Below are 18,635 nucleotides of genomic sequence, written 5' to 3'. Positions count from 1 at the left end.
ACAGAATTTTTGGTGCTTAATATTTTCTAATCACCGTTTAGAATGACTCTTGAACCTCTTGGCATATTTCCATTTTATTTGAATTGTTTGAAACAATCGTACTGGGATTTATGTAAACAAACTAACCTAAATTTGGCCAGAATCAATTTGTGACTGAAATAATAATTTTAAAAATAATACTAGAGAATGCTTATTATAATTTTATTTCATAAACAATTGCTAAAAATGTTCACAGAAATTAAGCAATAATAATGTTATAATAAATTAAACATGCCTTTGTTTAAATTGCCATATTATAAAATTGTCAATAATTGATGTTTTACTTTATAAAATTTATTTAAATTTGATAATAACAGGGATTAAGCTAAAATTAATTTTAATGTTGTTGTCCAATAAGAGACATTGACAGTTGTGTATATTTTCTCCGGATATAAAATACACATTACACATACTGACAACGTTGCAGTTGGAATAATCACTATAATTTTTCAAGGTTCACCTAGAGCTGACCAATTTGGAATTTCCAGTTTAGGGATGAAATACACTATCGAATTTCCATCTTCTTACTACCGAATTTAACGTTTACAATTGTTACTAGTTACTTTTTTCATTCCACAGAATAACCAGTATATTTTATATTATTGTGTGTTATTTTTATTATTAATGTTTTCCTAAAGCTAACTGTGATTAAAAGAAAATTATACCAAAAGTTCAGTTAAAATTTAACATTATATTTCCAGAAAAAATCGTTATATATTAAATATCACGATCAAGGCTTTAACGCTACCTAATTATGAGGGAATATGAACTTATTAAATTAACAAAAGCTTTTGATGACTATATTATTTATTTCTAGATATTGATACAACTATAACTCATATAACACATGTTTACCAATGAAATATGTTTTACATAACTTTAAATGATTGACGAGGAAATGTACTTGAACAATTTGTGATTTAAACCAAATAGCCTATTTACAGACAAAATGTTGTAATGTAGTAATGTAAAATGTAATGAGTATGAGTTATATTTACTCCACACGCCGTTTTTTCACTATGGAACCAAGCTAAAATAAATACTGAATTAGAAACACTAAATTAAGTAAACTATGAGTATTACCAAATCAGATATTGCTGGCAAGTTATTAGTTTGATCACCAGCACCTGTGTTATCTGAGGCTGAAATACTCTTGGAACCTTTAATATTTCTATGTTGTGGGAATGTTGGCATCAATTTTGGATCACATGCTGTGAACAGTTAAAAGTAGTATAAAACATGCCAGAACTAAGTTTCTTATAACTTCTTACGTAATGGTTGCTCCTTGAAATAACTGCTTTGTAAACACTCTTCTGCAGTAGCTCTTTTCCTTGGGTCATACATAAACAAGAAGTTTAATAGTCTTAACCCAGCAGCAGACAGCCATGGAAATTTTTGTTTCAGATTATTATATGGTTGTTGTTTTAAGCTATAATTTTGTAATGCTGGCAAATTGCTGAACCCAGGCCATATAGCATCTGAAGGAGTTCCTAAAAAACAGTCATTTTTTTGTATAACATTGTAATGAATTAAATAAACTTTTTACCTAATAAATCCACAATTAATTCTAATTGTTGTATCTCTGATCGGCCTGGCAGAAGAGGTTTGTGGCCTAATAATTCCCCTAATATGCAGCCTGCTGCCCACATATCTACACTAGTTGTTTGCGTGGGTGCTTGCAGTAATAATTCTGGTGCTCTATACCATAAAGTAACAACGTGTGGGGTCATTGGCTTTAAGGGAACTCCAAACCATCTTGCTAAACCAAAGTCAGCTATAAACAAAAATGGTAATTAAGGACATAAAGTATTCTTTTCATTTTCAAAATGTATACTTACCAATCTTAACACACCCTTTGTCTGTCATTAAAAGATTAGAAACCTTCAAATCTCTATGAACAACAAAATTATGATGTAAATAACGTAGTCCTCTTAAAACTTGCAACATGATACATTTTACTTGGGATTCAGTGAAAGGGACTTGCATGTTATCTAGCAAAGAAGCTAAATCTTGTTCGCAATACTCCATAGCCAAAAATATACTGTAATGTAATAATTTGTATAATAATATGTAATGTATAATATGTAATGTAATATAATATACAGGTAACTATAAATGTTGTATACCTCTCCAAACTTTTACCGACAACAACTTCCTTTAAATGCACTATGTTATCATGTTTGCAATTTAATAGTACTTGAATCTCTCTTAAACTGCTGATAGGTATACCATCACGCTCTTGGTCCATTCTGACTTTCTTTAATGCAACAATTTGTCCAGAAATTGTGTCTTTTGCTCTATCTAAATTTAATAACAATTAGTACTGTACCAGATGTAAGAAATATAATAAAACTTACAAACAATACCATAAGTGCCTTCACCTATACGGTTAAGCTTTTCAAATTCTGATACAAATCTGCATCTACCAAGCTGCAGGAATTAAAGAACCTTAGAATAAATATATTGGTAATCATAAAATAATAGGATCTTACAATATCAGAATCTGGAATATTCATTGGCTTCCCGGTCTTAAAAGATGTAAGGATCCCTTTCTTTGTAATAGGAGCTGATGGTTCGGCCCCATTTTCGATTTCCTTTGACTTATTGTCGGCTATAGAAATGTAACGTGTTTTAAAATGTAACACAGTTTAATCCAATACTCACTATGCTTTAATATATCCACACTCATGTTTTATAGTAGTTACAAACTGCCGATTAAAACAACACAAACATAAAAAAGAACCTAACCTAACTTAAATATATTGTCTCATTAAACACATAGAGATATAGCATTCGGAGCTAGGGATGTATTGATATATCGTTGATGAAAAGTATCGATAGAAAATTAATTTTGAGAGCCGATATTTTTAGATATTTTTTTAAAAAAGATAAATATATCTCTTAAACATTACAGAAAACCTTTTAATTATTCATATATTTTTTATTTTTTAACATATCGATATAATTTAATATCGATATTTTTCTCGCGCTTTATTATATAGAAAGGTTTTCAAAAAAGCATGTAAAATTTTTTAAAAAAATATATAGATAAACATTGGTCTACAAAGAACTATCGATATTTTTTTCGTCAGCTTTGGGAAATTGTTTTGCCGCGTTCACTATCTAAATGACATGACAATCGCATGTTCTAGTCATTCTATTGGTTGATTTAAATTAAATTGATTATTTTGTTCAAGGCATTTGTTTTTTCTGCTTACCTGCATAATATATTTAAAATTTTTCTACGTTTTTGCGGCTAATTAGAATCAATATTAAGTATTACTATTATAGTATTAGGTATTGCTGTACTCAGTTATACAGAAAGCAAGAAAATAAAATCGTATTCTTTTTAAGAAGTGTTCGAAGACGGCTAGATCATTTAAACAATAGCAAATTGTCTGGATTAAACATGTCGACGTTTTTAAAGACAGTATGAACTATTATATATAAGAAGCGTTTATTTTCCAGATGTCGGTAATTGAAACTTAAAGTATCCAATTAATTTCGTCCATTCACCAAAATCCTTATTGAAATGTTTCTATGACACTAGATCAAAATAAAATTGAAGCATCATATAGGAATATAATTATTAGATTATCCAAACTTTTTACTATATTAAGAGGGATGTACAATGGGTATGTGTAAATATAACATTGAATTTAATTTTTTTAGTTACATTAAAGCTTTTACACCCACATTGTTTAAAAAAAAAAGGTGTAAAATATATTATAGTTTAACTTATACCTGAATATTAATTTATTATGATTATTCCATTGTTTAATAGTAAAAAGACAATGATATATACTTACAATATAGTTTTATTGCTTAGAAGCTACAAAGGACTTAAATCAGTAATAGTACAATAATAAAAAGGCAAATAACTCATATAAGATTAAAATAACAATATCAAATGGAAAAATATCTCGGACAAAATTACTAAGAACACATTTTTAAGTATCAATATCAACTCCATTTCAATAGGAAGCAGTATTAATTAACCGGAAACAACTTACAGATATGAGACATATTTTATAGAATAAATGATAATACACAGAATAATTTATTTGTACAAAAACAAAAACCATACAAAATATGCCTTTGTACAAAAAACTGTGTTCTTACATTTAAATACAGTGGCTTTTTAATAGTCTCATCAAATATAAATATAAATTGCAATAAATTATTCTAGATCTTAGGCATCAACACATTTCTCATATTCAAAATCTCATAAAACAGAAATTAAATCACCTACCATAATTTACAGTTATCACAAATTATGTTTTATTTTAATTAAACTAAAATCAGGGAGGCATAGTCTTCTAGAAAAAGAAGCTAAAACACAGGACACGGTCATTTTTATGGTCAATTTTTTTCAGCTGATATTCACTAAAAATGCCTATAAGCATTTTGGGAGAAATATTTTAGAGAAATAAGACATCCTATCCCGTTCTAGATATCTAAAACACAGTTCATAAAAATGAAAGACATATTCATTAAAAGATACCTACAACATATAAAGAGTGATGTTCGGGTCTCTCTAATTGTTTAATGTGTAATAATTGTTTTACAGAACCTTTTGTACTTTTTACTGAGCTAAAATATTTTGACCAAGACTTGACTCGTTAACACCTGACCTGAGCTTCTTCTTCCGAAAACTATTAGTAGCATCATCTTAACCCAAGCAACAAAACCATTAGTTGTATTTTTTTGCTTAATTAGCAAGACCATCAAAGAGCCAGTATTGTAATGTAAAATCCCACCACTACAGTAAAAGCTTTACTGACGTGGTGGCATGTAGCTGTGTTGTTGAGGATTGGGTTGAGAAAATGCTTTAGAGTAAGGATTGCCCTGACCAGCTGTAGGTGGATAAACCACGCTGCCCGGAGGGTGGCCGTATTGTTGAGTTTGGTATGGTATGCTACCTTGGGGTGGGTTTGTATACGCGTTTGAACTTGGAACTTGGGTACTGTCCATCACTTGGGGAACGAATCGGCTGAAAAATAGTCCAAAGCCGAAATAAGAGATTGCTGATAATATACCTACAGTACTTGTTACGAAGATAATTGTTCAGAGATTTAATTAAACTAAATAAATAAAATAATAACACATTTTTTACATTCATATTAAATACATTATACCACTAACATATTTTTTAAAACTATATATGTGCATACATACACCTACATAATAAATGATATCTGAGCACTGATACTATAAATATTTGTACATTCTTTTTAAGCTAGATAAATGGCAATTCAGAGCAAATAGGCATTAAAACAAACTTATTAATTATCAAATATTTTTACCAAATATATGATTAAAATATTCTAAAGAGATTCTACAATAAAAGAAATGCACAATATAAGCTCATAAAGCACTGCTATGCTACCACAATTTCACTACATTTAATGAAAACATGAATACATACAACATACCCAGTTGACGGAAAATTGTACTGTTGGGGATATCCTCCTAGACCTGGGTATTGCATGCCTAAGGAGCCTCTTGCAAAGTATTCACTCATATGGGCATTAGCTGCTGCTGATGTTGGAACTGAAGGTTGTTGGGGTCCACTTGGCTGATTATTTGGTGGCGGAATCATAGACGCAGATTGTGGTCTTGAGTTTGGACCATCACTGCTTATCTAAAATATAAGGTATAAAATATATAAAACCTTGGAAGGAATGTGTATTCTTACTTGTGGAGTTGAAGGTTTTGAAGACTCCTTTTGCTCTTCAGTGCCATTTTTCTGATTTTTTTCTTGCAAAGGATCAAACTCGCTAGAATTAACTTTAATCAAAGCATTATTTGAAGTTGTAACGTCTACAGCAGATTCTGTAGAATCTAAAATTAACATATTATAGGTAAATATTTAAAATATTACAACAGAATATACCTTGTAATGTTGGTATGTTTTTGACAGGTTTTATATTATCCAAAAAGTCAAGAAGTTTATTGACTTGGTCACGAATTGTCCTAATTTGTTTTTTTAAATTTGTAACCTCAGTCTGTGTAATGCCTTCCACTTCATTTTTTATTTCAGAGTTTAATAAAACTTGAAGTTTTAATATTCTGCTACACTGAATAGCAAAAGATAAATCGGTGCTATCAAATATAGTTACCAAATCCCCATCTGGAAAAAATATGTTATATATTAACATGCATATTAATTTATACATATGTTTTTTCTATGAATAAATTATATTTTTCTTCACAAGAATGGTCCATCGCCTATATAAATAAAATACAAGATAAAAAAAATTACCTTCATCTTTATACTTTAATGTAATATCATCATTGGCGGTTAATTTGCCCCTAAATACACGTTGCATCATTAAAACTAGTTCGTCGTAGGTAATGGCTTCGTTGTGAATTGGAATTCGTCGTATATCATCCCCAAACTGTACTTTAATAATTAATTTACCGCTGAGATCTAAATCAGTTTTTATGTCCATTTTGTCCTAAAAGTTACTTAAGAATTAACAGGAACAAGTAGAAATTGCTAAACTTACCCCACTGCTATAAAGCCGTTTTCTCATTAACAACAAAAGTTACCTTGAATTCCTTGAAAATGTTAATTAAAACCTTTAAAAACCGACAAAAACACCAAGACATAAAACCCAAACGTTAAAAGTGTTTCTGTCGCTGTCAAAATGGGACCGGTGGTAACTGTCAAATATCAAATAAACGGAAATAGTACCAAACGAAAAATATGAATGCACTAGCAATTGTTTGGGAGTGTTTTCATTTTCAACATTTCAAAACAAAAGATGAATCAGTATAGTGTGTGTTTTTTCTGCTTTGTTTGACAAAACCGATATATTATCTTTGTTCAACATATGTAGAGATTTTTATTTTTTTGCGTATCCGTAATTCCAATACTAATTTAGTTTGTTCGGTCGTGTCACGTTAGTGACGTTGGGTTTTATAATTCAGGTGATAATACGAAATTGGACAGAAAGTGAAGTAAACAGTAATTTTGAATAGTGTAAGCGTACATCTTGGTGACTCATTCCGTGAATATTTAAATTATATTATTTTAATTTTAAGTATATAAATAATTCTCAGTCTAAGAAGCGAAAATGCTATTTAAAGACAGGAACAACAAATGTTTAGATGGAGGTGGTAGCTTGAGTTATGATGAAGCTTGTTTGACTGTTTCCAATCAACTTAATGATACAATAGATGTTCTTGGACAATATTTGGAGTGTCATAAATGTAAATTTCAAACCTTAATTTCTGTAAAACCATTTAAAAATGGTTCAATATTAGTAAATACACGTTCTCTATTTGAATATTATTGGGTTAACAGCTCAAACCATACGAATTGCAGGTAATGTAATACCATATTATCTTATTTTTATGTGTTAAAATAGTTCTGCTGTATTTATTTAGAGCACAGAAAAACTTGTTCGAACACTATCAATATGGATGGAATATTACGTCTACCAATAAATGTGAACCAATTTATATAATAAAACCTGCAGACAATGCCTACTTACGTATGTTTCTTTTTTAGTAGTAAGTTAGTTCTTAATCTTATTATTTTTATAGCTATTCTTATGGCATTTGTGATATTATTTTGTTTCGGAACTTTTTGGTATATGGCTAAATGTATTTACAAGAACAGTGGAAGGTTAAGGAGACTTTTAGCATGGAGTTCAGAACTTGAAGAGGTTAGTAGTGATTTTTTAAAATTAGCTTTTCACAAAATAGAAAGCAATTTTATTTACTTATTCTATTGTTTCATCATAGTTAAAAACATCTTCATTTCAGGATTTAACAGGATCTTTACCTTTAGTGGTAGAAAGACCACCTTCAATTAGAAAACACCCACACCGTATTAAATCTATTGATGCTTTTAGGGGTTTTTGTATAATTTTGATGATTTTCATCAATTATGGAGGGGGAAGGTACTGGTTTTTTCAACATTCAGTATGGAATGGACTAACTATTGCAGACTTAGTTTTCCCATGGTAAGGCTGTTGCAATTTTGATGTTGAATCTAATATAGATTTTATAGGTTTATGTGGATTATGGGTCTCTCTTTAATAGTATCATTACAAAATAAATTAAGAAGATCTATACCAAGGCGTATCTTAGTGTTTCATGTGATCAGAAGAAGTTTAATTCTCATTTTCTTGGGGATTGTTATAAATTCAAGTAAACATACTTTGAGCATTTCTGAACTGAGACTTCCAGGAGTACTTCAGAGACTTGGGATTACTTATTTTATTGTAGGAATTTTAGAAATAATATTTACCAAAAGAATTGAACTGGAGGTATATTATAGTTATACTATTTGTTAATAGTAAGATAATGTAATACAATTTTTAGAATATCTCATGTGTTTATGATATTACACAGGCATGGGCACAATGGCTGTTTGTTCTGATGTTGGTGACAATACATAATTGTGTTACCTTTGCAATTGATGTACCAAATTGTGGTAAAGGATATTTAGGTTGGCACAAGCTCCAAGTTTTTTTTACACATCACAATTAATGAGGCATTATATTTTAGGTCCAGGAGGTTTAGATGATGGAGGGAGTTTCTTTAATTGCACTGGTGGTGTTGCTGGCTATGTTGATAGACAAATATTTGGCAATCATCTATATAAACATGCCCCATGTCAAAAAGTCTATGAAAATACTGTATATTTTGACCCAGAAGGTTCGTTAAATATATCAAATTTGTGTTTTTGATAAACTGTACATATTTTTTATCCTGTATTGTAGGACTTCTAGGAACATTGTCCTCAGTTTTAACGGTATACTTTGGTGTCCAAGCTGGAAGGACTCTTAATACTTATCAGAGTGTTAGAGCCAAAACACTAAGATGGGTCATATGGGGAGTTGTAACAGTGAGTACATTTTTTTTACGGTATATCAGTTTAAAATAGGGAATTATGTTTTTCTATGTTGCTCCTTTGTTTTATTGTGTAATAGAGAATTGCAGTTATGGACTTGAATTATGTTAATTTCTAGACTTTACTTGGAGCTGGATTATGCACATTTTCAAGAGATGATGGTGTGATTCCATTAAACAAGCAGCTATGGTCTTTATCGTTTGCACTGGTAACAGGGGGTCTAGCTTTCATAATATTTGCTTTCCTGTTTGTAGTAGTGGATATTTTACGTAAGTGGGGCGGAAGACCATTTTTCTATCCCGGAATGAATGCGATTTTCCTCTATGTGGGTCACGAGTTGCTCCGAAACACTTTTCCATTTGGATGGATACCCACCGTAGAAAGTCACAGTGCTTATTTGTTCATGAATCTTTGGGGTACAGCTTTATGGGTCGCGATATCAATTTATTTGTATAAACATGACATTTTCTTTACTATCTAAAGATTTGATCGCTTTTATATTATATTTTATGGTTTCTTTTGTTAAGTCACTTATTAATTATATTTTAGATGTAACTCTGTTAGAATTCTTAAATATTTAGCTAGTTATGCCGGAAAAACATAACAAATATATATGTAGATATACTCTGTTTTGACTGAATTGTAGGAACATTATTGTGATGCATTGGTTATTATTAAATCCACATGTAAGTTAATTTGTTTATTTTATTGGTATGTGGTTTTAATTCGAAGGCATCAGTGTGTAATTGTATTGAAATATCTCTCAGCAAATTTAGGTAAGTGTTTAAATAACACAATTGTGAAATGTAATATTTATTTATTGCAAACAAAATTAAATAATCACGAAAATATGAGAATGTCGAGATCTTTTTAGAACACAGCCACAGCCTGTAGATAGGCAAACTAATAAAATGGGTAATCCAAATAAAAACACGTATATTTCGAGATAAAATAGCCTTTCAGGCGACCACAACACCGTAAATTTCAAATCACTATTTTCTGTAAGAGTAAATACATATTACGTAGGGAATTAATAAAAAAAAAACTATGTGTTACCTATTACAGCGAAACCATATCCAATACTTTTGGTACCCATACGGTATGACGACGTTGGTATCATTATTTCATACAAATCTGTTATGCCTAAACTGTATTCATATACTTGAATATTATCTGGGGTTATTGGAGTTATATGGTAGTCTTGACGCAACAAAGCATCAGTGTTTATTATCATACTTTTATGTTCGTGGGCAGTAAATAGTAAATGTGGTTGCATTTTATCAATAACCTAAATTTGCTTTATTAGACTTCATAGGGTTGTTCGATATTAAATTAACTATACCTTTGTGACAAAGGGTGATGGAAGGAACATTAAAGGCACATGACTGACACCAATAAAAATATTACTAGTATCATAGAATTGTCTGTCCTTTTTATAAACAGGGATATCTAAGGTAAGCCTATTGATTTTAAAAAATGTTATATTTTTTACTTTATGTAGACTGGGTTGTGGAAAAGCCCTCTCAAATCTTTGTAATTTCTTTGGTGTTATTCTTGTGTCTTCTCCACCAATATCATTGTCACCGGGCAACCAAATATGCTAAAAAAAGGTTTAATTATTAAAAGAATTTTAATACACAGACACACCTTTTTACTTTGACTGTAGTATCCATATTAAAAGGTGTTAGAAATATGTCAAATATTCTCTTAACATATTTGTAAAAATCTTCATCCTCTGCTACATGTCCTTCATCCATTAAATCCCCCAAAAAAAGAACAACATCTGGTTTAACAAACTCATAAGCAAATCCATATGTCTTCTTTAAATACCTAATTTAAAAATTATAATTGTGAGGATAAAAAAACAAACTGTTTATATACCTATCACAATCCAATATACTAAAAGGTGTTATAATATGAATATGTTCATTCATATTTCCTATGATCTGCGGATCAGCTACTAGTAAGATTCTTACACATTCCCTTTCATCTTTGCATTGTATTGTATGCCACCTTTTCATATTTATTGCATATAAAAATTCTTCAACATAAAGTACATACATGAATGTTAAAATTGCCCAAAAAGTAATTATTTTTTTCTTGGAGAATCTTAAAAGAAATTAAAAATATTAAATATTTTGTTTTTTTTGTAAAACATTACTTACCTTAACATTTTTAAAAAAGAAAAGTGTCATGCTAGCTTGCTGTTATAGTAATGTCACATATTTTATTACAATCTAATAAACATGGATTTATGATATATCCCATAACATATTGTAAAAAATAAACTAGACTTTTTTTAATTGATTACCTTTTTTCTCTGCGCTCTAAGCTACAGAACAGAACAACATATATATTATTTTACCAATAGCCTGGAACATATGAGAAGATTACGGAAAGGTTAGGTTTAAGATAACATTCGTACGTGCTTCTGTTTTTCTAGATGAAAGATATATTTTTGGGTGAATATTGTTTTATAAAGAAGTTTCCATGTCGTCTATGACATTTGGACAAAAACTTTTTAAGCCCATACCTCCTGAGAAAGGTAGTTTTCCACTAGACCACGACGGATTGTGTAAAGTTTCTATGATTAAATATATGAAGTGTCTAAACAAGGAAAATAATAACAATTCATCTTGTAGACTGGAAGCTAAAGGTTATTTATCTATTTATTAATTCTCATTATATATTATATCATATCATATTACTTATTTTATTTTAAATAGATTATCTAGACTGTCGTATGAAAAATAATCTTATGGCACAAGAAGAATGGTCAAAATTGGGATTTTCTAGTGAAACAACTACTACAGAAACAAAACAAAATTAAAGCAATGGTAAATATTTTAGTAGGTTGCACAGGCAGTGTTGCCACAATTAAGCTACCAATTTTGTTAAGTGATTTAAAGGAGAAGTTGTCTTGTAAATTTGAAAACATAAAGGTAAGATTATGAATAATACTTTGTGAATATGTCAGTTATTTTTGTCTCTACAGATTCGAGTAATAGTAACTACCCACGCAGAGCATTTTTTTGATAAAGCAGATATCACAAGTGATATTGATATTTTTGTTGATGATGATGAATGGAACTCTTGGAAATGTAGAGGAGATCCAGTTTTGCACATTGAATTGGGAAAATGGGCAGATTTATTATTAATTGCACCTTTAGATGCCAATACTTTGGCAAAAATAGCTACAGTAACATGATCTTAATTATAATTTATTTGATGTAGTGCTATGGTTATTTTGTAGGGTATTTGTGATAATCTTTTAACATGTACTGTTAGAGCATGGGAAATTACAAAACCTTTACTTTTTTGCCCTGCTATGAATACCAAAATGTATACACATCCATTGACATCAAGTCAAATTAATGCATTAATTGCTTTTGGGTACAAGGAAGTTCCTGTCATTGAAAAAACACTTATTTGTGGGGACACTGGACCTGGTGCCATGGCTGAAGTTTCAACAATAGTTGAAACTGTCATAAATGTGTTGGGTTCAAGCAAATGTATCACATAAATAAATTAAATTCATATTTTATATGTATCTTTGGAAAGGATATTCAGTTACTTATTGTAGTTTTTAATAAATACTTGTAAAAAATGTCATTATTTTAACTACCTAACAGCTACTTGATTATAAAGATAAGGAGGGATATATATATAACAAGGTAAATTCAATAATAATATTAAATTACTTTTGGGGGTAACATTCTTCTTAATACTGACACTCGTTTTTTATGCAACGTTTGTATTTCATTCTCTGAGAGAAAAAGTTCTTCATCAGTAGAATCCAGCTCTACATATGAAATCAAGCCCGCTTTGTAATTCTTAAAGATATTTGTTATTAATTACAGTAATATGTATTATTTCAAAAATTGATTTACCTGAAATTTAAGGTGCCTAGTTTTAATATCATTTTCTGACCATTTTTTCAGTTCCTGGTAAATTCTACAAATTACTTGAGTTAAGTCCTCTATATCATCTCTAATAAATACAGAATGTGTGACTTTCCGATATAGTGGTTTAGCTGGCATGGGTTCTCTACTCAATATCCATTTTCCATATTTTTTCAAGTATTTCATAGACGTATAAAATATATATTTTTTTGATATACCTTCATATATTAGGTTAGGTTGAAATGAAAATTTTATTTTTAAATGAGTAAATTTCATAAAATTGAGTCCCTGTAAGTTAAATATGATATTGTTTTGATTTAAACGGATATCATCAAACAGTTGTTTTCTATAGTCTTGCTCTGTCGATTGGAAACTTCGTTTCTTTTTAGGGGTACTTTCTACAAATAGAAAATAAATATATGTTAAATGTATTAATATATACATACTTGGGGTTGTATCATAAAGGTAACAAAATTCATCATCATCAGAATCAATGTAAAACATCTTCCATGAAGGTGTTAATAATGAGATATATTATTTGAATTTATTTCAGTTTAAAAAGTTGAGATGTAATTTCGGTACTACTCATATTAAATCGCAAGCGCAGAAAATCGAGGTAAGCAACTATTCGAGAGTGACCTTAACAGAGATATTTTTCCTCGAAAGAAAGAAAGGATAATGACAAATGCATTACCTACTATTTTTTAACGATATGTTTTTCAAAACTGCAAATAACAAATATCTGTTTTGTTTCTACTTTAATATATAAATAAAATAAAAATTCTTTAGATGGATTTTTTTACGGTTTAGGAAAACGTAGTAGGAGATAAACAAATAACATTTTTACATATTACATTAAACATATTTATTGTATAATAACGTGTTATTTTAAGTTATTTCAGAATGTTCCAAGGAATATCCCACAGTTGTATTTCGCCAATGTCATTTCCTATTACTGTATAATTTTCCCTAAAATGGCATAAAGTAGAAACATACTCAATGCTAGACATTTTCTCACCGTTTATGATTTATTGCCAAGCTCGTTAACGTTCTTTTGATAACTTTTACGTCAAATGCTACATTAAGAGATTTGCCAGTAATAAGATCAAAGGCTTCTAGATAACCCTTTTGTCCACAAGCTGCTAATATTCTTTGTTCATGAGGAATGAAGGACAGGTCATGTAGTGCACTTTTGGTGAATATGATCTGAGCTGGGTCATCCTGTTCAATTAAATATATTCGAATTTCACCATCGGTTCCACAAGTCAAAAACATATCTTTCACAGAAGTCGAAAATTTAATTGATGCTATTTCTCCTTTATGTGGCTGGTAGTATTTATATACAGGATCAAATGTAGAGATGTTCTTATCCGGACCTAATAAAAATGTTCCACATTTACGGGAAATTTTGCTAAGACATCAACAATTTAATATAACAATATACCTTTAATTTTTGTACCACCTAACAATGAACATTTGGCAATAAGGCCACCTTCTAATGCAAGTACAAATAAATCTGGAATATGTTTTGAAAAATCAAAACATATTACTCCAATGTCACGATAGTTTGCCAATTCTTTAGATGCGTTTATTGAGGTACTAAATTTTCCAAATATGGGCGGTTTGATTTTAAATCTATAAAAATAAGTATTTTTTTTATAATAAAATTCATATTTCATATAAATAATATGGAAAAAACAGTTCAATTTCGTTGATTTCGCTAATTCATAAAAATTAAAGAAATCTTACACAGTTTTTAGACTAAGATTTGATGTTTTATTTGCAAATGACCACAATTTCAATATTCCGTCAGAACTCGAAGTCACCACGTCAAAACTTTTTGATGTTTCATCAATTATCCAAGACAATTGAGTAACAGCTTGTTCGTGAATTGACATATTACATAACAATGGGTCTATGTCATTATCAATGTTCCAGAAATAAATATGCCCTAAAAGTAATGTTATTGAAATGTGTATTTTTTAAATTTGTCAGTGATATATACCTGTAAATGTGCCCGCGGCTAAAATATTTTCGTTAGTAGGGTGGAATTTTAATACCGTTATACATGACTCTGTATTTAAACGTTTCTTTGGAATGTCTGATAATTTCTCGCATCTGAGTATATTAGAAATCAATAAAAACAAAAATATTTTTTTAAGGTATCAGTATCTAGACTATCAATTATAATAAAGTTCTTATGGAAAACTCTCTAAAAATATTTTATAATGAATGTTACTTACTTTATAAGGGGATAAATTAGGACTTGATTATGATGATAACACCATGACCTGTGTTTAAAGCTACAGGCTACGCCTAAAATTTTACCATTTACATTCCAACTGGCTGCAACAACCATAGGTAACTAAAATTGTATTTGTATATAAATATATTATTATCATAAACTTACACAACATACCGCTTTATCACTAGTTTCCCCTACGTTTTCAATTTTTAATTCTTGAATTAATCTGCAGGTAGCGTCCAGATTATCATCTAATAATCGGTAATTTTTAAAAACTTTGTTGTTTGTGTTTTCTATTTGCCTTTTTACGTTGGGGTATATTTGGTTTAGCCATTGTGCCAATTTGGCCATATCTAGTTCTGTAGATGTTGATGATTCTGTAGAAGTCGTCTGAACATGCTTGCTTTGTTGCTCCGTAGTGTTACAACTTTTATCAGAGACCACAGATTCTACGGTTTGTGTTGTGATATTGGCAGATACTCTAAAAATAACCAACTTTAAATGGTTTTTCTGTAAGAATTAAATTACTTTATTATTGAGACTTACTTTTTCACGGTCCATCTGGATTCAAAGCCCACACATTCGTTGTGTTTTATCGAGAACATTTTTTAAAGTTTCATAAAAGTTCTGTGTTTGTATTGTCCTGTATTTTATTTTGAGTACAGTTTCTATGGTAACAGTGTTTGAGTGATGTAATATAATAATTGACTTTTTTGTTGTGGGATCTAATAGCATTCAAACTATCTAATATATAAAAACAAATGTTTGTGTCCTCTCAATGTGCTCCTTAGTACCCTGATCCGGTTATATTGAAACATTGGTAGGTTATCGTTGACGAGTAACTCCACAAAGATTCTTGACCCAACATTTTTTTATATATTTTTTTTAAATTTGCATTATAACTATGACAATAGCAACGATTAAAATGGGTTTCAAACTAAAGTAAGAAAGTAAAAATTGACTCTATCTTGTTACATTTCCCAGGAAGCAAATTTAGTACTTCTGAGTTAATTTGCTGCTTTTCTTAATTAATATAATTAGCTGAAAAATAGCCTTTTGTTTTTCATTGGCTCACTATTAAAACAATAATTCACAAACAGTAAAGTATTTTTAATTACTCGTACGGGTTTAACGATCTGCCTAGAGCATAATAAACATATGAAGAACATCACTTCAGTAAGTGAATTGTGTAAAAAAATTAATTCTATGTCTATGTGGGGAATTTGCAAAAATATGCCATAATTTGGTTTATTGAAATTTGGCCACAAGCATCGTAGTTGTACATAAGGTGTAAAGTCACCAAAGGTTGTTAAAAGTACATATATAAGACGAAAATTTGAATTAAAAAATTGCAGTTTAAAATATCAAGGGTTGCCCAAAGCGTGCTACTATCTTGGATAACCCTTTGGCTCTTTTCTTTAAGAATTGACGTTTAAAAGTTTTTGTTTAGATCAGTTTCAGGTTTACATTTTTTCTTAAAATAATATTTATGGCTTTATTCGTACACAAATAGAAAAGGAAGGAGAAAGAAACTAGGCTAATGGTTCAAATAAAATCACAATTTAAATAAAATAATTCTGTATTATAACAATAATATGAAATAATTAACATCAATAAATTTCTGTCAGTATTAATAATACAAACCATCACATTATTTTTGATAACAGGTTTAGTTTGAAAGAGTTATCGAGTAGAAGAGCCGTTTATAAATCAACGAAATCATATTTAAAGATAATTTTTTTCTCGATATTAGAAGTAAGGTGCTGAACATAGGTAGATTTAAAAAAACTTAAATTTCGTTAAGCTCTCTGGTAACTAGCACCCGATTTCAAAACCCAAGTAACATAGATAAGTAATAAATAGGTATTAATATCTTATATACAGTCATGAAAATCTTAAGCTTAAACACTTTCGAACTTACATGTATGAAAAGTATTTAAGCTATTTTTCTAAACATAACGATCGACCACGGGCGCATGTGTCAACACAGGAAAAGTTCAAATATTAAAAGGAAACTTATGTGACAGCGAATAGATATTAAACACTTTGTAATGACCAACATTATTGCATAAATATCGTAAAGGAAAACTCGTGGAATGCATTACCAATGATTTCTATGTATATATAGAAATTTGTAAAATAAACCATCATAGAGTGTATAGGCTATAAAAATAATTTATTTTCATTTTCCCCACATTATCCAATTAAAATTAATTCTATATTGTCTTATAATAAATTTAATTACAAAAGAAAACACTACAAGACAGGCAATGAGATTCGCATTTGTGGCTTGTAATATACATTTAAGATCTTACATAGAAACTAAGCAAAATCGATTTTTTACACAAATCAAAACAAAACCCGAATTTCGTTCGAAACGATTATCACGTAATCTACCAAACGAACTGATCGTTGTGCAAAACAAAAGTATGTAATTCAATTCCAGTTTTGCCTATAATCTACCGCGTGCATTGTGTAAGTAGATGAGAGAGGTCAAGGTCAATCCGTATCAAGTTAATCAGCGCGCTCGTTTTCAAGTAACATTGAATCTTTCGGAAGTCTTTTGTTTCGGGAGGTGCACACTATGAACATTTTGGCCTCCGCGCATGGTAATTATACTGTCGTCGTTAAATATCATTAGAAACAATACAAGAAATATCATGTATCCTTATCATTCTAATGAAGTAATTTAGATGACGTGAACAATATCCGTGAGTTCCGAGGTGGCGAAAAATCATCTGATGAAACCTCTAATTATCTCTATTTGTATTCCACGTAGAGATCGACCCTATTGGCACTGATGAACATTTAGATATCAAAAATTAGTTAGATTTACAATTAGGTGAAGTCTACCCACCCTGTGGATTTTTTTTATATAACCTGTATCCCCATTTAGTACAAGGTAAAAATAATTATAAAACGTAAAAATATCAATTACTTCTCAGCAAATATACATATATCTAAGTCGTCTTAAAAAAACTACTTAAAATGTTTATATAAAAAGTCTTTTAAGAAAAAATTCATGTAGATATCGACGAGTTCTAACTAAAATATCAGGCAAAATTAACAGTTTCCATCTTTCCGATAGAATATATATATATACCATTTAGATACTGTGATTTCCATGATCACCAGTAATAAATATCCAAGGGATTTGTTGTTTATGGTGCAAAAATTCAGCGTCATATTAACTCGAAACAACATTCAGATATATTCGACTACGGTTTTGTGTTGTAACATATCTTACTTGGACAGGCAAAGGCGGGCAAACCATAAACAAAAATCCCTGCTGGTACAACACGCTCAAATGTAAGGCGCTAACACTTATTTTTATTATCACAATTAATTTTCTATAAGAGTTTTTAGGTACATTTTTCCACTAACTGTCGCGGCTTTTCGAGTGCCATCTCCGGGGCCAGGGCAAGGGCCAGTCGAATTGTCTGGGCACCGGCGCACCTACGTTACCTTCGAAATACAGGAAGAGCGCGAACCACCAGGAACGGCTCAGAAGGTTATTCGATGAGACTTGCTGCGAAAAAGAATTGAAAGAAAAATCACGCGTGTTGTTTTAATGTAACAT

General features: G+C 30.0%; 8 protein-coding genes across 20 annotated transcripts in view; 2 read left to right on the top strand and 6 right to left on the bottom strand.

Annotated features, from left to right (window-relative positions):
* Positions 1-828: 828 nt before the first annotated feature.
* Cdc10 (cyclin-dependent kinase 10) lies at positions 829-2,821 on the bottom strand. Its single transcript, XM_076408682.1, has 9 exons — positions 2,704-2,821; positions 2,532-2,650; positions 2,397-2,469; positions 2,166-2,340; positions 1,878-2,080; positions 1,586-1,813; positions 1,311-1,529; positions 1,123-1,250; positions 829-1,069 (listed from the first exon to the last, which is right to left on the bottom strand). The coding sequence occupies exons 1-9, from the start codon at positions 2,726-2,728 to the stop codon at positions 1,034-1,036; spliced, it is 1,206 nt and encodes a 401-aa protein (XP_076264797.1). The 5' UTR covers positions 2,729-2,821; the 3' UTR covers positions 829-1,033.
* A 1,018-nt stretch (positions 2,822-3,839) lies between these two features.
* Positions 3,840-6,791, bottom strand: LOC143198981 (protein TFG). 2 transcript variants are annotated; one of them, XM_076408687.1, is made up of 6 exons: positions 6,552-6,791; positions 6,305-6,500; positions 5,936-6,172; positions 5,738-5,883; positions 5,475-5,683; positions 3,840-5,032 (listed from the first exon to the last, which is right to left on the bottom strand). In XM_076408687.1, the coding sequence occupies exons 1-6, from the start codon at positions 6,576-6,578 to the stop codon at positions 4,816-4,818; spliced, it is 1,032 nt and encodes a 343-aa protein (XP_076264802.1). In that variant the 5' UTR covers positions 6,579-6,791; the 3' UTR covers positions 3,840-4,815. The 2 variants fall into 2 exon arrangements, with proteins under 2 accessions (XP_076264802.1, XP_076264803.1); XM_076408688.1 differs by having other exon boundaries at positions 5,468-5,683; positions 6,552-6,709.
* Positions 6,735-9,603, top strand: LOC143198973 (heparan-alpha-glucosaminide N-acetyltransferase). The gene is made up of 10 exons (XM_076408664.1): positions 6,735-7,027; positions 7,090-7,372; positions 7,435-7,541; positions 7,594-7,715; positions 7,816-8,015; positions 8,063-8,321; positions 8,377-8,503; positions 8,563-8,712; positions 8,778-8,902; positions 9,027-9,603. Exons 2-10 carry the CDS (start codon positions 7,122-7,124, stop codon positions 9,387-9,389), a joined length of 1,704 nt encoding a protein of 567 aa, XP_076264779.1. The 5' UTR covers positions 6,735-7,027; positions 7,090-7,121; the 3' UTR covers positions 9,390-9,603.
* Positions 9,604-9,705: 102 nt separating this feature from the next.
* Mppe (Metallophosphoesterase) lies at positions 9,706-11,232 on the bottom strand. Its single transcript, XM_076408686.1, has 6 exons — positions 11,074-11,232; positions 10,790-11,017; positions 10,564-10,738; positions 10,251-10,508; positions 9,965-10,196; positions 9,706-9,907 (listed from the first exon to the last, which is right to left on the bottom strand). The coding sequence occupies exons 1-6, from the start codon at positions 11,079-11,081 to the stop codon at positions 9,741-9,743; spliced, it is 1,068 nt and encodes a 355-aa protein (XP_076264801.1). The 5' UTR covers positions 11,082-11,232; the 3' UTR covers positions 9,706-9,740.
* Positions 11,233-11,419: 187 nt separating this feature from the next.
* Ppcdc (Phosphopantothenoylcysteine decarboxylase) lies at positions 11,420-12,452 on the top strand. Its single transcript, XM_076408692.1, has 4 exons — positions 11,420-11,564; positions 11,635-11,850; positions 11,904-12,107; positions 12,162-12,452. Exons 2-4 carry the CDS (start codon positions 11,743-11,745, stop codon positions 12,429-12,431), a joined length of 582 nt encoding a protein of 193 aa, XP_076264807.1. The 5' UTR covers positions 11,420-11,564; positions 11,635-11,742; the 3' UTR covers positions 12,432-12,452.
* Positions 12,453-12,478: 26 nt separating this feature from the next.
* Positions 12,479-13,439, bottom strand: LOC143198983 (uncharacterized). Its single transcript, XM_076408691.1, has 3 exons — positions 13,257-13,439; positions 12,799-13,208; positions 12,479-12,741 (listed from the first exon to the last, which is right to left on the bottom strand). The coding sequence occupies exons 1-3, from the start codon at positions 13,312-13,314 to the stop codon at positions 12,601-12,603; spliced, it is 609 nt and encodes a 202-aa protein (XP_076264806.1). The 5' UTR covers positions 13,315-13,439; the 3' UTR covers positions 12,479-12,600.
* Positions 13,440-13,660: 221 nt separating this feature from the next.
* Positions 13,661-15,734, bottom strand: LOC143198977 (cytoplasmic dynein 2 intermediate chain 2). 2 transcript variants are annotated; one of them, XM_076408680.1, is made up of 8 exons: positions 15,602-15,734; positions 15,230-15,536; positions 15,054-15,175; positions 14,816-14,928; positions 14,560-14,761; positions 14,255-14,445; positions 13,829-14,186; positions 13,661-13,779 (listed from the first exon to the last, which is right to left on the bottom strand). In XM_076408680.1, exons 1-8 carry the CDS (start codon positions 15,658-15,660, stop codon positions 13,704-13,706), a joined length of 1,428 nt encoding a protein of 475 aa, XP_076264795.1. In that variant the 5' UTR covers positions 15,661-15,734; the 3' UTR covers positions 13,661-13,703. The 2 variants fall into 2 exon arrangements, with proteins under 2 accessions (XP_076264795.1, XP_076264796.1); XM_076408681.1 differs by having other exon boundaries at positions 15,230-15,550; positions 15,602-15,712.
* Positions 15,735-16,616: 882 nt separating this feature from the next.
* LOC143198975 (phosphatidylcholine:ceramide cholinephosphotransferase 2) overlaps positions 16,617-18,635 on the bottom strand; it is a 73,459-nt gene continuing 71,440 nt past the window's right edge. For all 11 annotated transcript variants that reach the window (XM_076408668.1, XM_076408679.1, XM_076408675.1 and 8 more), the window contains one exon: positions 16,617-18,584. In XM_076408668.1, the coding sequence (XP_076264783.1) occupies positions 18,435-18,584 (150 nt within the window). In that variant the 3' untranslated portion in view covers positions 16,617-18,434. The remainder of the gene's footprint in view (positions 18,585-18,635) is intronic.

Source organism: Rhynchophorus ferrugineus, unplaced genomic scaffold, assembly GCF_030347505.1.
Source record: "Rhynchophorus ferrugineus isolate W39M unplaced genomic scaffold, kcgeb_rfMv2 rfM6, whole genome shotgun sequence".
Taxonomy (NCBI): domain Eukaryota; kingdom Metazoa; phylum Arthropoda; class Insecta; order Coleoptera; family Curculionidae; genus Rhynchophorus; species Rhynchophorus ferrugineus.
Note: the sequence above shows the minus strand (reverse complement) of the source record. Positions and strands in the feature narration are given on the sequence as shown.

Bases quoted from the DNA above. Each gene is read 5' to 3' on its own strand.
- Cdc10 (XM_076408682.1), bottom strand. From the start codon at position 2,728: ATGAGTGTGGATATATTAAAGCATA. The intron at 2,470-2,531 runs GTAAGATCCTAT...TAATTCCTGCAG, and splicing joins ATATTCCAGATTCTGATATT to CTTGGTAGATGCAGATTTGT. The intron at 1,251-1,310 runs GTAAGAAGTTAT...AACTGTTCACAG, and splicing joins TTTCAAGGAGCAACCATTAC to CATGTGATCCAAAATTGATG.
- LOC143198981 (XM_076408687.1), bottom strand. From the start codon at position 6,578: ATGAGAAAACGGCTTTATAGCAGTGGG. The intron at 6,501-6,551 runs GTAAGTTTAGCA...AGTAACTTTTAG, and splicing joins AACGGCTTTATAGCAGTGGG to GACAAAATGGACATAAAAAC. The intron at 5,033-5,474 runs GTATGTTGTATG...ACTATTTTTCAG, and splicing joins TACAATTTTCCGTCAACTGG to CCGATTCGTTCCCCAAGTGA.
- LOC143198973 (XM_076408664.1), top strand. From the start codon at position 7,122: ATGCTATTTAAAGACAGGAACAACAAATGTTTAGATGGAGGTGGTAGC. The intron at 7,716-7,815 runs GTTAGTAGTGAT...TCTTCATTTCAG, and splicing joins GGAGTTCAGAACTTGAAGAG to GATTTAACAGGATCTTTACC. The intron at 8,016-8,062 runs GTAAGGCTGTTG...TAGATTTTATAG, and splicing joins GCAGACTTAGTTTTCCCATG to GTTTATGTGGATTATGGGTC.
- Mppe (XM_076408686.1), bottom strand. The intron at 10,509-10,563 runs GTAAAAAGGTGT...ACCTTTTTTTAG, and splicing joins ATATGGATACTACAGTCAAA to CATATTTGGTTGCCCGGTGA. The intron at 9,908-9,964 runs GTAACACATAGT...TTACTCTTACAG, and splicing joins ATATGGTTTCGCTGTAATAG to AAAATAGTGATTTGAAATTT.
- Ppcdc (XM_076408692.1), top strand. From the start codon at position 11,743: ATGGTAAATATTTTAGTAGGTTGCACAGGCAGTGTTGCCACAATTAAG. The intron at 11,851-11,903 runs GTAAGATTATGA...TTGTCTCTACAG, and splicing joins GTAAATTTGAAAACATAAAG to ATTCGAGTAATAGTAACTAC. The intron at 12,108-12,161 runs GTAACATGATCT...GTTATTTTGTAG, and splicing joins CTTTGGCAAAAATAGCTACA to GGTATTTGTGATAATCTTTT.
- LOC143198983 (XM_076408691.1), bottom strand. From the start codon at position 13,314: ATGTTTTACATTGATTCTGATGATGATGAATTTTGTTACCTTTATGAT. The intron at 13,209-13,256 runs GTATGTATATAT...TTCTATTTGTAG, and splicing joins CCTTTATGATACAACCCCAA to AAAGTACCCCTAAAAAGAAA. The intron at 12,742-12,798 runs GTAAATCAATTT...AATATCTTTAAG, and splicing joins CTAGGCACCTTAAATTTCAG to AATTACAAAGCGGGCTTGAT.
- LOC143198977 (XM_076408680.1), bottom strand. From the start codon at position 15,660: ATGTTCTCGATAAAACACAACGAATGTGTGGGCTTTGAATCCAGATGG. The intron at 14,446-14,559 runs GTAAGATTTCTT...TTATTTTTATAG, and splicing joins AATCTTAGTCTAAAAACTGT to ATTTAAAATCAAACCGCCCA. The intron at 14,187-14,254 runs GTATATTGTTAT...CATTTTTATTAG, and splicing joins AGGTGGTACAAAAATTAAAG to GTCCGGATAAGAACATCTCT.